General features: G+C 41.6%; 1 protein-coding gene across 2 annotated transcripts in view; it reads right to left on the bottom strand.

The window, feature by feature from the left end:
- Window positions 1-14,012, bottom strand: part of bcar1 (BCAR1 scaffold protein, Cas family member) — a 38,046-nt gene that overhangs the window by 2,229 nt on the left and 21,805 nt on the right. For both annotated transcript variants that reach the window (XM_079567371.1, XM_079567370.1), the window contains exons 2-6: window positions 12,449-13,105; window positions 2,255-2,404; window positions 2,050-2,145; window positions 1,079-1,453; window positions 29-883 (exon numbers count right to left, since the gene is read on the bottom strand). In XM_079567371.1, the coding sequence (XP_079423497.1) occupies window positions 29-883; window positions 1,079-1,453; window positions 2,050-2,145; window positions 2,255-2,404; window positions 12,449-13,105 (2,133 nt within the window). The remainder of the gene's footprint in view (window positions 1-28; window positions 884-1,078; window positions 1,454-2,049; window positions 2,146-2,254; window positions 2,405-12,448; window positions 13,106-14,012) is intronic.

Genomic DNA, 14,012 nt, shown 5'->3' on the forward strand with positions numbered 1-14,012 from the left:
GTTAAAACTAAGGGCTGCACATATGCACCTGCAGATGGACGTAGTCGTAGTCCTCCATCCAGCCCTCCTCAGTGCTCTCGTACGGCCGCTCCACTGGCTCCTCTGCTTCTGTCGACGTAAACTTTGGTGGAGATGGAAGAGGCCGTGACTGAATGTGCACTTTCTCCCCTCCATGATACGTGCCACTTCCTGACCCTGTCATGTGACCACTAACGTCCCCTGGGATTGGAGGAAGTGGCAGCTGCTGTTGCTGCCGAGTGGTCCGTTTGAAAAGCAGCGTGGCGTTTCCGTGGAGAAAAGAGGCAAGTTGTTTGGCATCGTCCGGGATGCCTCGAGCAGTGATGACCAGCCGGTCCAGGTCATCGCCGCCTGGAGACGGTGCTGCGAGTGCTGTGGCTGACCAGGATAGAGCATCTAAGCTCTGGCTCTGCTGAATTAAACTGTGGAACACTTCCTCCATTTTGCCCACCTGGCGCCCCAATTTGGTCTGCAGTAGGCGGTCAGTGGCCTGTGCTGCATTGGCCACAGCTCCTCGAGCAAACTCCAGGAAGTCCCTGACAGCGGCGCGGACCCGGTCTGCTGCCTGGTGGATGGCGGGTAGATTACCCTCTAGTTGCTCCGGACTCCTCCAGTTCCCAGTGATAAAGGACATCATGAGAGACACATTGGACTCCACTGCAATCTGCAAACGGGACAGGCGCTCCATGGCCTGGTCCAGATCCAACAAGAGGGGTTTCCCAGGGAGGGGGGCAGAGGTGTCCCGAACAGGCACCATGTCTAAAGATGATGCTGAGTGGTTGCTGCGTGTGCTGCCTGTGCTGGAGGCTGACAGACGTTTGAAAGACAAGCTGAGGTCCTCTGTGGTCTGTTGGTCGCGCACAACCTGAAACACACAGGTTATGAACGTTAATGATTGTAGGATGTATTAGCTCCCCCTGAATATCACGTACACCACTAACAAAAAAACAAAACAGCTTTTCTGTGTCTTTTCCTGGGGCCAAACTGAACTAAATGAATTTTACAAAAGAACTACAGAATATTATTTGTTGTACTTCAGTCAGTCTCATTGCAGGCTTACCTGTGGTGGCACATCATACACATACTGGTCCCCTCTCTCTGCGGGCCTCTCAGGGTTCCTCTCACGGGGGAAGTCGTACACATCCTGACTAGGGTGCCCTGTCCTGAGGCTGGTGGGGATGTCGTAGATGTCCTGACTGGGCTGCACTCTGCCCCGATGCTTCTCTGTCAGGATGGGTGGCGGCACATCGTACACATCCTCTGGGATAGGGGGCTCGTCGTCCTCATCTTTCAGGTTGTTGTGAAGATACTGGGAAGTTGGAACCGGGACAGGGCCTTTGAGTTTGGCAAAATGTGGCGGGACATCATAGGTCTCCTCTCGGATAGGTTGGCTGTCAGGTACGTCTTTGCTTACGGATGGAGGGAAATCATAGACCTGTGAAAGTAAAACATATTGATTTAAATAGAAAATAGGCTGAGCTCACATGACTACACCACATTTTAAACAGCCTTTAGTTTAAAATTGAGGTGGTACAGCCACCTCAATTTCTACAATAACCCTCAAATACCCCTATAAAGTTTTTCATTCATTGTACATAAGTTATCTCTATTCACTACAACTTGTCCTTAAGTTCTTATCATATCTTAAAATGCATATGTTTTGACTTGGCTATCGCTTACATTTCTGTAAATCCTGGGCCTATTACTTTACTTTACTTGTTCATTTGGTTAGAACAGTGCACATTAATGAACAGTTACTTCAGTAAATTCAGCCATTGAGCCCTGGAAAGCATTCAGTAAATGAGCTCAGGTCCAGTTATTTTCTCATAAATGTGTCCAAAAGTGGTGTCAAATTTCAAAACCATGAGCTTCATGTTGATCAGTTACGAGTTTCAGCCCTAAGATATATAATATGGCAGGTTTACAAATCCAGTCACTTTCAAAAAAATCTGATTCAACACATTTTGTTAATTTTGTTGATAAACGTGTCTCTACGTGTCCTATAGAGTTGTAACGTGAAGGATTACATACCTGCTGCTGTGTGAGCTTGTCTTTGCTTGCAGGGGTGTCATACACATCTTGAACACTAGAGGGCCCCTTTACCACCATTGGAGGAGTGTCATACACCTACCATAACAGAAAAGTCTTTACTGTACTATTCCTTTTGACTGATCCAAGAACAAAAGTAAAAAATCCTCTAATGAATAATGAAATATGAACAGAAATCAAGTCTTACTTGGGTATTAAAATGCTGGCGGGCGGGGGGCACGTCATATATGTCCTGCTGGGCCACAGTCTGATGTCTGGGCGGGACATCATATTCATCCTGGTCTCCTTTCACTGTGTCATAGACGTACACCTGTCCCACACGAGTAGGGACCACCACCTCGACAAAGAAAAAGAGAAAGCCACACAGTTAGGGTTTGTGCACTAGACACTATCGAGTATTTTAGCCGACTACATTAATGCCTCAAAAGACTGCATGTTTGTTTACACCTTTTAAAATTCACACCAGTCGCTTACACTTGGCGGCGCATTCGTGATACATATTCAAAAGTAAACTGCAGTGTCATTATGCAAATCATTTAATCAAGGCGTTTACAATTTGCATCTCAATGGGTTTTTACTGAATTAATATTTCAAATGTTGATTGTACATTTATTGAACAAGACAGGCACAACTAGGAAACAACACGCTATAAATAACGGTCTCCACCACAGTGCAGCTTTGATTTCGATTGACACAAGATGATGTGATTCAAAGGGAGATGTATAAGCTAAGGTTTAATGAGGAAAGAAAACTGGTGCCCTAAAACTTGAATAGAAATCCCAAAGACAGTACAATATCCTCTACAAATGTGAAGTGCATGTGGTTCTTGTCTTGACTTCTTTTGGACATGTTTAAAATATACTCTGTGTATGGATTTCAGATAGATAATAGATGAAAAAAAGAAATTGCAAATCTATTCACAACCGCAATGCTAGTTGGAAAGATTTCGGGCATAGCGTGTTTACACGGCCCTGCAGTGTCGAGAGTTGATTTCGCGCGATTGCATTGTGTTGTGGTCTTTGTTGGTTCATTGTTTTATTTATAAATAAAAACTCAATAAACTGTTGGTGACGCTCGCCCCCCCTGACTCCAGACTGTTGAACCCACGGTGGCCCACAGCAGGACGATCGCCCGAGCAGCAGCAGGCTGTTTGACTTGCTGTGGGAATCGGGCGGCTCCTTTGTGCGCCTGTTTAAACTCTGCATTATGAGATGTGAGTATAGTGCAGCAGCCAGTCTGGGAAATGACAACATCTGTGGCCTGCACCTACACACACATGCACACGCACACTCACACACACTCACACACACACACACACACACACACACCCCTCCCATGGAAACAGCCACCTTCTTGGTGTCCACCTTTTACGCATTGATTTCTGAACATTTACAAGACAAACACGCCCTGCCCTGCTCTCAGCGCCGGATCAGTTTACCTCAACAGATCAGCAGTAATAAGTACAGATCATAACTCGGTTGTTTGCAAGGCGTCAGTTAAGGCTGTCATGATAATCACTGTATCGACTTATCGTTCAATGAATAACAGAAAAACGATACATTTTTGGGCGCGATATTTATCGTCTGTACATTTATTAGCACCACCCCCCCCCCCCCCCCCCCGTTTTTTTTTGTAAAACTTTGAAATCTAGATGAAGCAAATTTTATTGCAGCTCGTGTGGTATTTGATTATGATTATGCACTTTTAGAACAAAGATTTGCTGTCATTTTTATGCCTGAGAGTTGACAGTATCTAGTATCGTTAGAGTCAATAATCGTTTATCACGATACTTTTCTACCTCGATATATTGAACTTCAAATTTGTTATCGTGACAGGCCTAGCGTCAGTGGGACTTAGTTAAAAGAGAATAAATCCAGATATAAATGTCTTGAATATTACAATAACGGTACTATTGCCTCACATTATACTAAACCATAACACAGGTTTCAAATTTTTTCCCCATCCTTTTATCAAATAAGTCTTTAAAACTAAAACTAATATACAAGATATTACGGCACATAATATTGTGATAATAACAATAACCTACATTGTGTAGGCCAAGTTTGATTTTCTTGTCAGCTACATTACGCGTTTGTTAAATGATTGTGATCTACTACAGGTATGAGAACGTACTGCACTCTTATCATGGATAAACAGACTCAAATTATGCATTTCACTTTATACAGCACAGCATAAGGCTAGTCAGAAAATCACAAAATCTAAGTGACTCTCAAGTGATGTTAAAGCTCTGAAAAATGATAATGTAAGAATAACTGCATTCTGGCAGCATTGTGGTCCAGAGGTAGTTGATAATCATTGTGATTTGGAGCTCCCTTGTCGCTGCTCTGTCATTACCACTATAAAAGGATATTACTCTCGAAGCTGCAGTAGCCTGCTATTTATACTTCAGTCGATACACGAGTAAAAACTGTGATTTCTACCGCTAACGATATTTTCAGTCAACAGTGCAAGTAGAAAAATGCCCCAGCCGTGTGTTTGTTGTATAGTTGCTGCAGTTAAAAGTAACAGGGAGCAGAGTTAAAGATTTGATGTTGATTAAAAATACCCCATTGAGAGCTATTATTACATTGTTTTACTGTGTAATCTCTCTCTCTCTATACACATATGAATAGTTTCGGAAGGCTTTTACCTACATAAAGTGACTGGGGCGGTGTTTTTTGGGGATTAAAGTGCCTTGCCCGTGGACACGACAACTGCACGCACATCGCTCCTGTTTCCTATTTTCTAATTCACACATAAACAGGCCTTTGTTCATCATCAGAGAGCTTTCAACAGGACCAGGCTTTAAGGGCCAGATGAGTCCTGCCGAGACCGCGCTCTGATTGATACCACGCTATTGATCTACTGTGCGTCTCCAGGGAATAGACACGTCCCAGCGAGACACATTTAATACCTTAAAACGCATCAGAGGAGAGGGCGTGTTACGGATGATGCCACTGTCGCTGCATTATTCAATCTCTCCAGTTATTCTACTTAGTGGCATCAATTTAGCATTTGACAACGGTGACCCAATGCAGAACATAAATCACTTATATGGCTCAAGGATTATCCAGTCTGACTAATTACCGATGCGCTAAACTAATGCTTCCTACGGTGATTTAACTTAGCGCTTTCACTCATGGGCACCGGGGAAAGGGTTTGCAAGGAAATCACTCAAAGTCAAAAAGGCCGTCTGTACAATTGATTAAGCGAATACAGGGGCAGAAAAGAAAATACCTGGATTACAAAAAAAATGTGCGTTTAGTCCATGTGTGGAGCATTGATTAAAGGCCCTGCACCCAATTATTTTCTAGTCGTGGAATAAAATTTGTCACATGGGTCTTAAAAGCAGAAATTTGTGGTAAAAGACTATGCATCTAAATATGCAGTTTATCTATCGTAGACTGTAGCTCCCTGAAAGTTGGAAAAATTAGCTTATAAACTCATCCCTGTTAAGAATTGAGATGGTAGAAATTAGTTTTTCTCTTTTCTCGCTTGTAAACTAAATTTAAATATCAACAATGTAACCGTTTCATTCTTTGACACATATCCTAAACGTTTTTCAATATAATTTAATAAAAGATTAGATTATGACGAACACGTAATTTTCTTTATGCAAATTCTCTCTGACCTACTTTTGGGTCCAGACTAGGTGCAATAATTACCGTTACACATCGTAATTTAATCAAATGAGTCTTTTAATGATAAAATGCTGCTACAATGAGTGCATATAGACTGGAAGGCGATGCAGAATTGATGTTCACCTTAATGCATCCTAAGTGACATTGATTTCTTCTCAAACCTCTCAAATGACAAAGTCAATATCTTTTATTGGTTAAATTTAGTTGAACACTTTTTCGATGATCTGCCTGTCCACTCGTTTTTAGTTTTCAGTCTCTCTCTTTTCTTTGTGGTTTACAAATCCAAAATGTGCACGCATCCTGCTTTTAAAACATTTGACTTTATCTGACCAGCCCGCTGAAACATGAAGATATGGGATTAATGCGGTGTCTTCAAAGAGTAAAGTGAGCTGCGTTTATGATGGCGGCAAATGCACGACAAAGCTGATAACACTAACAAAACAAAGACGGTTTTTAGTTCAAGGTTGAATTCAAAGGTAAGAGATGGACTTTAGTATGCAAATGTTCTTTTGTTCTAATAATTATGCCAATGCAATGCAAGAAATAGAATGGGGTCTATTCTGTGAGATTTTGAACATAAATGCAGTGTCCCTTTTTCCTAGGCCTCAGTTTGATATGGGGGCCATATTGTATCTCATATCGTTATCGCGATATAATTTTTGATATCGTTGTGGACACAATATAATTTATGTTACGCTTAGCTCCATCAGAGTAGCATAAACACTGACTGAGTAAAATGAAATGAAGGATGTTGACTGCTTCAGTATTTTTATAGTATTTATATTTGCAAGGAAATTAGTATAAAGAAAATGAATTAAAAAATCACTGAATTAATCTTCCCATTAAGCGTAAGGCTGGGATTTTCAAGTAATTTGTCCATTGTCAATTATATCATCAAATATATTATCGTGATATTTCTTTTTGATATTGTGATATAGATTTTAGGCCATATCACCTGCCCTTGTTTGATATATTGAGGCAGAAGATATTGCGATAAACAATAATATTGACCATTTGATTCTAATGAACAAACATGAAACTCAATAAAACACACATTTACTTCAAACAAACTATTCAAGAATTACAGAAACAGGATAAAAATGAAAGGAAATTGTAAATAACTGACGATATAAATATATAGATTTCCTGTATTTACTGGATGATAAGTCGATATAGTAATTATCATGACAGGCCTAGTTTCACCTTTATGTTGAATTGTGTGAAAGTCAAATCGTTTGCTTTTTTAAACGTATCAATGTTTGAAGCCAATTTACACATTTTAATGTCATGATTTCGTCTAAATATCAAATGGAAGTTGAGTCTATTCACAAAGTATCCGGGCCGTATCTACAAGTCTTTTACAGAGGGGAGAAGTGGCCCGAGGACGGCTGTGTGCTTTCACATTCACTGACCTAAATACACCACTCCAGAAAACTGTGTTGTGTTCTCAGAATAACTGCGCTGCTCCCGAGGTACCAACAAACCACTGCCTTTGCATTCATTGTAAAAGATTCAGTTTTCTCCTCTTTATGACATGCGCACAAAGTCATTGCCACAGAGGGAAACCTTTCTTTGTGACTTTGTGTGAATGATTACGCACCATTCAACAGATGACCTTTGCTCTTAGCCCCGCCCCCTCTTTCCCATTTTTTCCTTTTTTTCCCCCCTCTCCTTTTTATTCGAGGAAGCCACAAGCGCACACACATCAAGCTGATTACAACATGTCGTCAAATACATTGCTTCAAAATGCCCACCCAAACCGCACCAGATCCAAAATAGCCCCCACAGAGGCAGCTGCAGCTCGGAGGATGTCTTTATGATACAGATGCGGAGTTCAAAGACACAGCGGTGAAAATGGGGCTATAATTACAGGAGGTTTGGTGGTTTGTCTAAACTGGTAGCGGCTAAAGGGCCGCAGCTTTCTCAGGGCATAAAGGAACAGTGGGAATGCCAAAGCTTAGACAGAGAGGGGGATTGCTGGGGTCTCTTGGCAGATCACACGGTCTGCCCCCCCGCCGAACGCCACATGGCAACTGTGTTTGCTCTGCACAAGACTGTCTGGCAACTCTGGCAACATGCTAATTACAAGAAAACAAATGCTAATTGAACAATGCAGCAATTAGAGCAAGTCTACAGGCCGCGGTGAAGATGCAGTGATGAAGAAAACAAGTAAAAGTAAAATGATACAGTAAAGTACATAAGAACAGAATTGATCTAGTCCTAAAGGGATGCAACAACTAAAAAAATAATAAGAATAAATAAAATTGGCCTCAGCTCCTTACAGGATTATAGACCAGACATTTGGAAAAATACCCCAAAAATCTGCATCAGCCTTAGAAAACCCCATATCAGTCAACCTCTAGTAATTTATCATGTTTATTTTATTTTATGCAGACCCAAACAATATACTGTCAATGGTCACATCACAAAGAGCGAACATTTGGTGATTTATGTTACTTTTTGTCCTCAGTGAGCATTTTTACACCTTATTGCTTTCAAAATGTTGAAAGCACAACAAAGAATGACTGATTTGTCGACTAATCAAAAATAACTTGTTAATGCCTCGCTTTACAGCTTTTAGATTTGGGTAAAGCAAAATGTTCTTGGTTCAGGCGGGGTTTAGAGGTTAAATGCAAAAAAAAAAAAAATGTTTTAGCATTTAACCTCTAAACCCCGCCTGAACCAAGAACATTTTGCTTAACCCAAATCTAAAAGCTTCTTGGGAAAAAAGCATAAACATAGTGACGAAAACGAGGATGAAAAAAGAGCGACAAAAACGTGCCGGAAAAAGCAACAATGACACAATGAAAAAATCGACAAAAACACGACATAGCCACAAAAGAGCGACAAAAAACGGGACAAAAATGCAATGAAAAAATTTACGTAAACACGACAAAAAAAAAGTAAAAAAACACGGAAAAAAACCTACGAAAAGACAACACAAAAAGAGATAAAAACGTTTAAAAAATGTGATTAAAAACCCCCAGAAATCATCAGCTTTGTGGGTCATTCTGGCCTACAATGCGCTTGGTTAAAGCAGGGGTAAGAGGTTAACTAGAAATGGCTTCATTATGATTTCAAAGTCACAATAATTGACTGCACTCCATTATCTTTGCAAAGCACAGGGCAGGAAAAAAAAAGACTAGACACGTCATGGCAGTCTGTCCATTTGCTAAAAGTGTCCCTGTGCCAGTGGGGAGTAATTACTCTGAGACAATTTGTCCTATATAAAGGTGTAAAAGTATTTCAACCCATGCTGTAATTATGTTCGTTTCCAGTGGTGCGAGTTACAGCATTGCTTGGAATGCCTGTGTTCGCAGCGTTGAGCGGAGCAGTGTGCCAAACAGCTGTGTTAAATTCATTAGTCCCCAGATAATCTCGGGGCATGTGCCGTTATACGCCCCGCACCCTTCCTCAGCACCGCATCTCCACATGCTAATACGACAGCCTCAAACGCAAGCTTCCACTGCTCAAACATGATATTTATAGCCGTGTCTTCAAACGGACGCAGACAGTCCATTTGGGCTGAAAGCAGAACTGAAATAAAAAGTGTTGGCATAAAAAGAGAGTTATTTTGGTCTAGTGTTTGTTGTGGGGACAGTGTCACATCAAAATAGCTCCCAGGGCTTCACTCTTAGACATTTGGAACAGCTTTGAATATGCACCTCAATAGGAAGTAAGAATGAGAATGAATCAATAAATCTCAATTTATATTAGTTTGACTTACTGTGTAGTCTATGGAGACTTCTGTAAAGTTAAAGCTAGAATTTTACCCAATAAATAAAATTGATTATCATTGAAAAATACCCTATGTGTCATGACTGTAACTTTACCAAGAGTGGGTACGTCTCCAGCTCGTCTCCATGGAGATGTGACTAAAGGCAGCAGAATTTGAGATTTAAATAAATTAGGTTTTCATCCAAATCCCTTCTTTGATTACCCACTGCAGAAATCGGATTTTCTATGTTGAGCTGTTCATTGGGAGCATGTTTTGTAATGATGGCAACAGTATAGTCCAAAATGTTACGCAGTGTACCTTTAAGGTCATAAGAGTTTTGTGGGGATTCTGGACCATTTTCTAAGTCTAAGTGAATCTGCTGAATGTAAGTGCGGCGTGTTGTTAATATGCAGGTTTTTACAGTGAGGCCATCGACCTAATAATTAAGTTTCATCATTGGGTCATTTTTCTCTCAGCTATTTCATTATGACAATACATGGTGTCATCAGCGTAGAAAAATGGCCTATCGCCGTACTATACACTAATCAATTCTCCATCAGGGGTGCTTATGGTATGGCTTAACAGCAGCCCCTGCACAGGCGTTCAGCTGCTCGTGGGCACGTGGCCCGCTGTCACACCCTCCTCACTCTTTGATGTGTCAGATGACAGCTGTGTAAGCTGGCAGACTCCTGATGCACAAAGGAGCCAGTGCTATTTCTGTAATCTGTAAAAATTCATTGCGGTGCGCTTGGTAATAGAGTGACAGCTGGCATGGACATCGTCAATTGAAATAATTACTGGACCATTGTAACTTTTTAATGACTCCCAAACTATTGTTCTAATTGTGCTGCTGTTTTGCTCTTGCCTCCTGTCGCCATGCACTAAAACATCTGCCGCGATTTAGCTCATCTGATGCACTTCACTCACACTAACATTGTATGCTGTTTCACTTTGACTGCATCCAGGAATCTCTTCATTGTTCTTTCTCGAGACCTCTTGGGCGGCAACTGTAGCCTCAGTCTCCATCCCGTCAACAGAGAATTGTGAATTATCAATGAATAAGATATTGAATGTTATTAGAGGAATCTGGCATGTCAGGTGGTACATGCAAAGAATGAGAGAGGACATTAGCTAAACGCATAATAAAAAACATTTTGTATAGAAAATAGACAACTGGACTTAGATTTGTACTATAAAAAAAAACACTTTGACGTGAACTACAACTCCAGCGCTTATCTTTTAAATTCTCCATTCGTTTATTGTTAAGGAATGCACCAGGATTCCCAAGAAATGGTTTTGAAGACTTAATCTCAAACTCTATTAATCTCTTGGTCCCCACCTGAACCGAGCACATTTTCTCTAGTTCGGCATAACCCAAATCTAAAAGCTTCTCGACTCAACAGTGTAAGTCTTGTCTCATTTGAAAGCTACATTTTTGTAAAGTTTTTGTTGGTTTTTGTCACTTTTTCATTGCTTTGTTGTCTTGTTTTCATCTCTTTTTTTGGTCACTTTTTTGTTGTGTTTTTGTTCTTTTCCGGCACATTTTTGTCCCGTTTTCATCCTCATCTCTATTTTAGATTTGGGTAAAGCTCGGGTAAGGCGGGGGGTGATTCGTTGTTTTTTTTTTAATACCAATCCACAGATGTTTAGCAACAGCCTTGGAGTAGGAACACCTTATCTTGTAATGTCTAACTAGCTCAGAGCGGGGTGAGCTGCGTGTTTGCTAAGCTTGGTAAATGTGACGTAAAATGAATAGGCAAATACAATACAGAAAGCCTGAATGACACACATTGGATATACCCAGAGAACAAACAGACCAAACCTAACAGAGACACAAGGCCCATTCTGCTGAACTCACTGTGACCCCAGCAGAGGGTACCAAGTCTGTGTCCCAAGTAAGTGGATCTACAGTTTTCAAATCAGTCTCTTTCTTTCAGCCTAACGGAGCACAATTTGCAGTAAAGAGAGAAAAGTGGAAGAAATGAAGGCGCCCAGATAAGCCGCAGCAGCAGTAATGGCCTGGCACAGAGGCTCAAGGACAAAACGTGATAAACCTGTTGATGTCCATGGACTCCGTCCGTTCGCAGACAGCTATTGACCAAGAAGAGGAAAGAGCGCAAATGGCAACTATTTTTCAGTTGTCCTGTATCATACATCCCCAAGGGTTTATTTAGTCCAGGTTGCCCCCAAAATGCCTTCTTATGTTGTTGTTTTTAAGATTATTAATGCACCCCAATGTACAACTATTAGGCACAGGAAGTTTCAGTTTTATAGGTTCAGTTTAAGATTGAACTTTAATGCATACAATTAAATCCATACAAAAAAGCAAAAGCAAATGTTTTATACTGTCATCAAAAAGCTACTTCACCTTCACCCGCAAATGGCAACTATTTTTCAGTTGTCCTGTATCATACATCCCCAAGGGTTTATTTAGTCCAGGTTGCCCCCAAAATGCCTTCTTATGTTGTTGTTTTTAAGATTATTAATGCACCCCAATGTACAACTATTAGGCACAGGAAGTTTCAGTTTTATAGGTTCAGTTTAAGATTGAACTTTAATGCATACAATTAAATCCATACAAAAAAGCAAAAGCAAATGTTTTATACTGTCATCAAAAAGCTACTTCACCTTTAAAGGCCGCCATTCCTAAATGTTACAAAATGTTTTGGTCATTACCATCTTAAATTTAGGTTTAAGAGCTACGCCCTAATTGCTGCTGGGTAGTTTTATGTCAAATTGTGGTGGTAACTAGAGACAAAGAGACATCAAAACAACTTTTTTTCCAATCTCATCCAGATTCACAAGGCCACAGCATTGACCTTGTTTAGTTAAACATAGTGTTGACTTGCAAACGTTACTTAATATCTTATTTCTGGACGCAGTGGACCAAAAACAGTTGACTGGGCCCTATACGTAGTCAGTAAAATGGAGTAAAGTAAGCATTCAAATTGAAATGTAGATCTAAGTGACACAATGGGTTAAATATCCAATAAAAACAGTGCTCTCCTCTCCTCATTCTTACCTTCCCAAGTGGTTTGCCGCTATCCCAGTTCCTCTTTTCCAGCGATGGTGGCACCTGATACACATCCTGTCCCGCCGATGCCAGTCCTGCGGGGCCCGCTCCTTGAATAGAGGGGGGGACCTGGTAGATGTCCTGAGAGGGTGCCTGGTACTGCCTCTGGGCCAGGAGTGGTGCCTTACTGGGGGGAGCAGGACCAACGGGGCCTGAGGGGATCTGGTACACACTGCCTTTGGGTTCATGGGACGGGGGCATCATGTAGATGGACTCAGGGTTGGTTGAAGCAGGGTGCATGGAGGTATACTGTGGAGGTTGGAGGGGCATGTTGGCGAACCCTGGCGACGCTGTGGCAATAACGGAGGCTGAGAGTGAGGGTTTGGCGTAGGCGCTCTGAGGGGGCAGTATGGGACGCTGTGACGGGGATGTGACAGTGGCCGGGTCCGGTGTTGAGGGCGACCCCTGCTGCTTGTCGTACATACCCACCAGGATCTTTAGGCGGTTGCCCGGGACGATGCCCTGGCGACCATGGAGCGAGCACAGCCACCACCCATCCAACCCCTGAGTGTCCCGCTCCAAAACGGTCATGATGTCCCCCTTACGGAATGACAGCTCGTCTGGAGACTCCGCCACATTGTCGTACAGAGCCTTGGCCAGCACATTCTGGAGGAAGAGAAGGGAAAACAAATTTCAACAAAGCATAAAAGTTGCACTTAAGTTGATCAGTTAAATGTGCAGACCCAGGCTAGTAATTATAAGACGTGTGCAACAAGCATCAACGTTTTTGCAACCAAACCCCTCACAGTATAGATATTGGGATAGTGTCATCCGTGAGCATTAAAATCCTACAAGTGTAATAGAATTTGGGATAGATTTAACCATTATGAGCTAAATCCGCCATGTTTCTAGTGAGTAGCAACGTCTACATATTTACATGAGCCAAAACAATATAACAATGTAAACAGGAGCCTCTATCAACTACCACTGTGTCACTGGCCAATATATCTAACATACAAAACTCCAGTATTTTACATTTTAAAATCTCCATGGGTTTCTTATGCTGGAATGGGCCAGAAATGACCAAAATCTTATGAAGCTGGAGTTCACACTTCACACTTATTGATTTATGTTGTTTGATCCCGATCTCCCGAAGCTATTTCAATCATAAGACTAACATTTCTCGCAGTTAAATGTTATTGTTTGATCACTGGTGCTAGTGTTATTGTATAAATAGCACCGTTAACCAGCTCATGTGTATCTTTTGTAGCACTTGCACTTCCAGCAGCCCAGGCGGGAACACTTCTTGGATGGAGAACCCCGGGGCCTCTCACTAAACCAATTACTGTATGATTCGCCACATCTTTCTGTGTCATTCTCTCACTTTCTTTCTGAGTTCTTCTTCTCACACAGGTACAAGCTGTACTGGCCCCGAGCCAGCTCTCCTGACGTGCCCCCTGCCAAATAACTGCACCGCTTTAATGAGGACGTGTTACTGGTTAAGAGTCAGTGGAGGACAACCACTGCATTCCAACAACGGGCCAGTAATTAGATATTTTAGATCAAGCAGCTC

This window comes from Gobius niger (genome assembly GCF_951799975.1).
Source record: "Gobius niger genome assembly, chromosome: 12".
NCBI classification, from domain to species: Eukaryota; Metazoa; Chordata; class Actinopteri; order Gobiiformes; family Gobiidae; genus Gobius; species Gobius niger.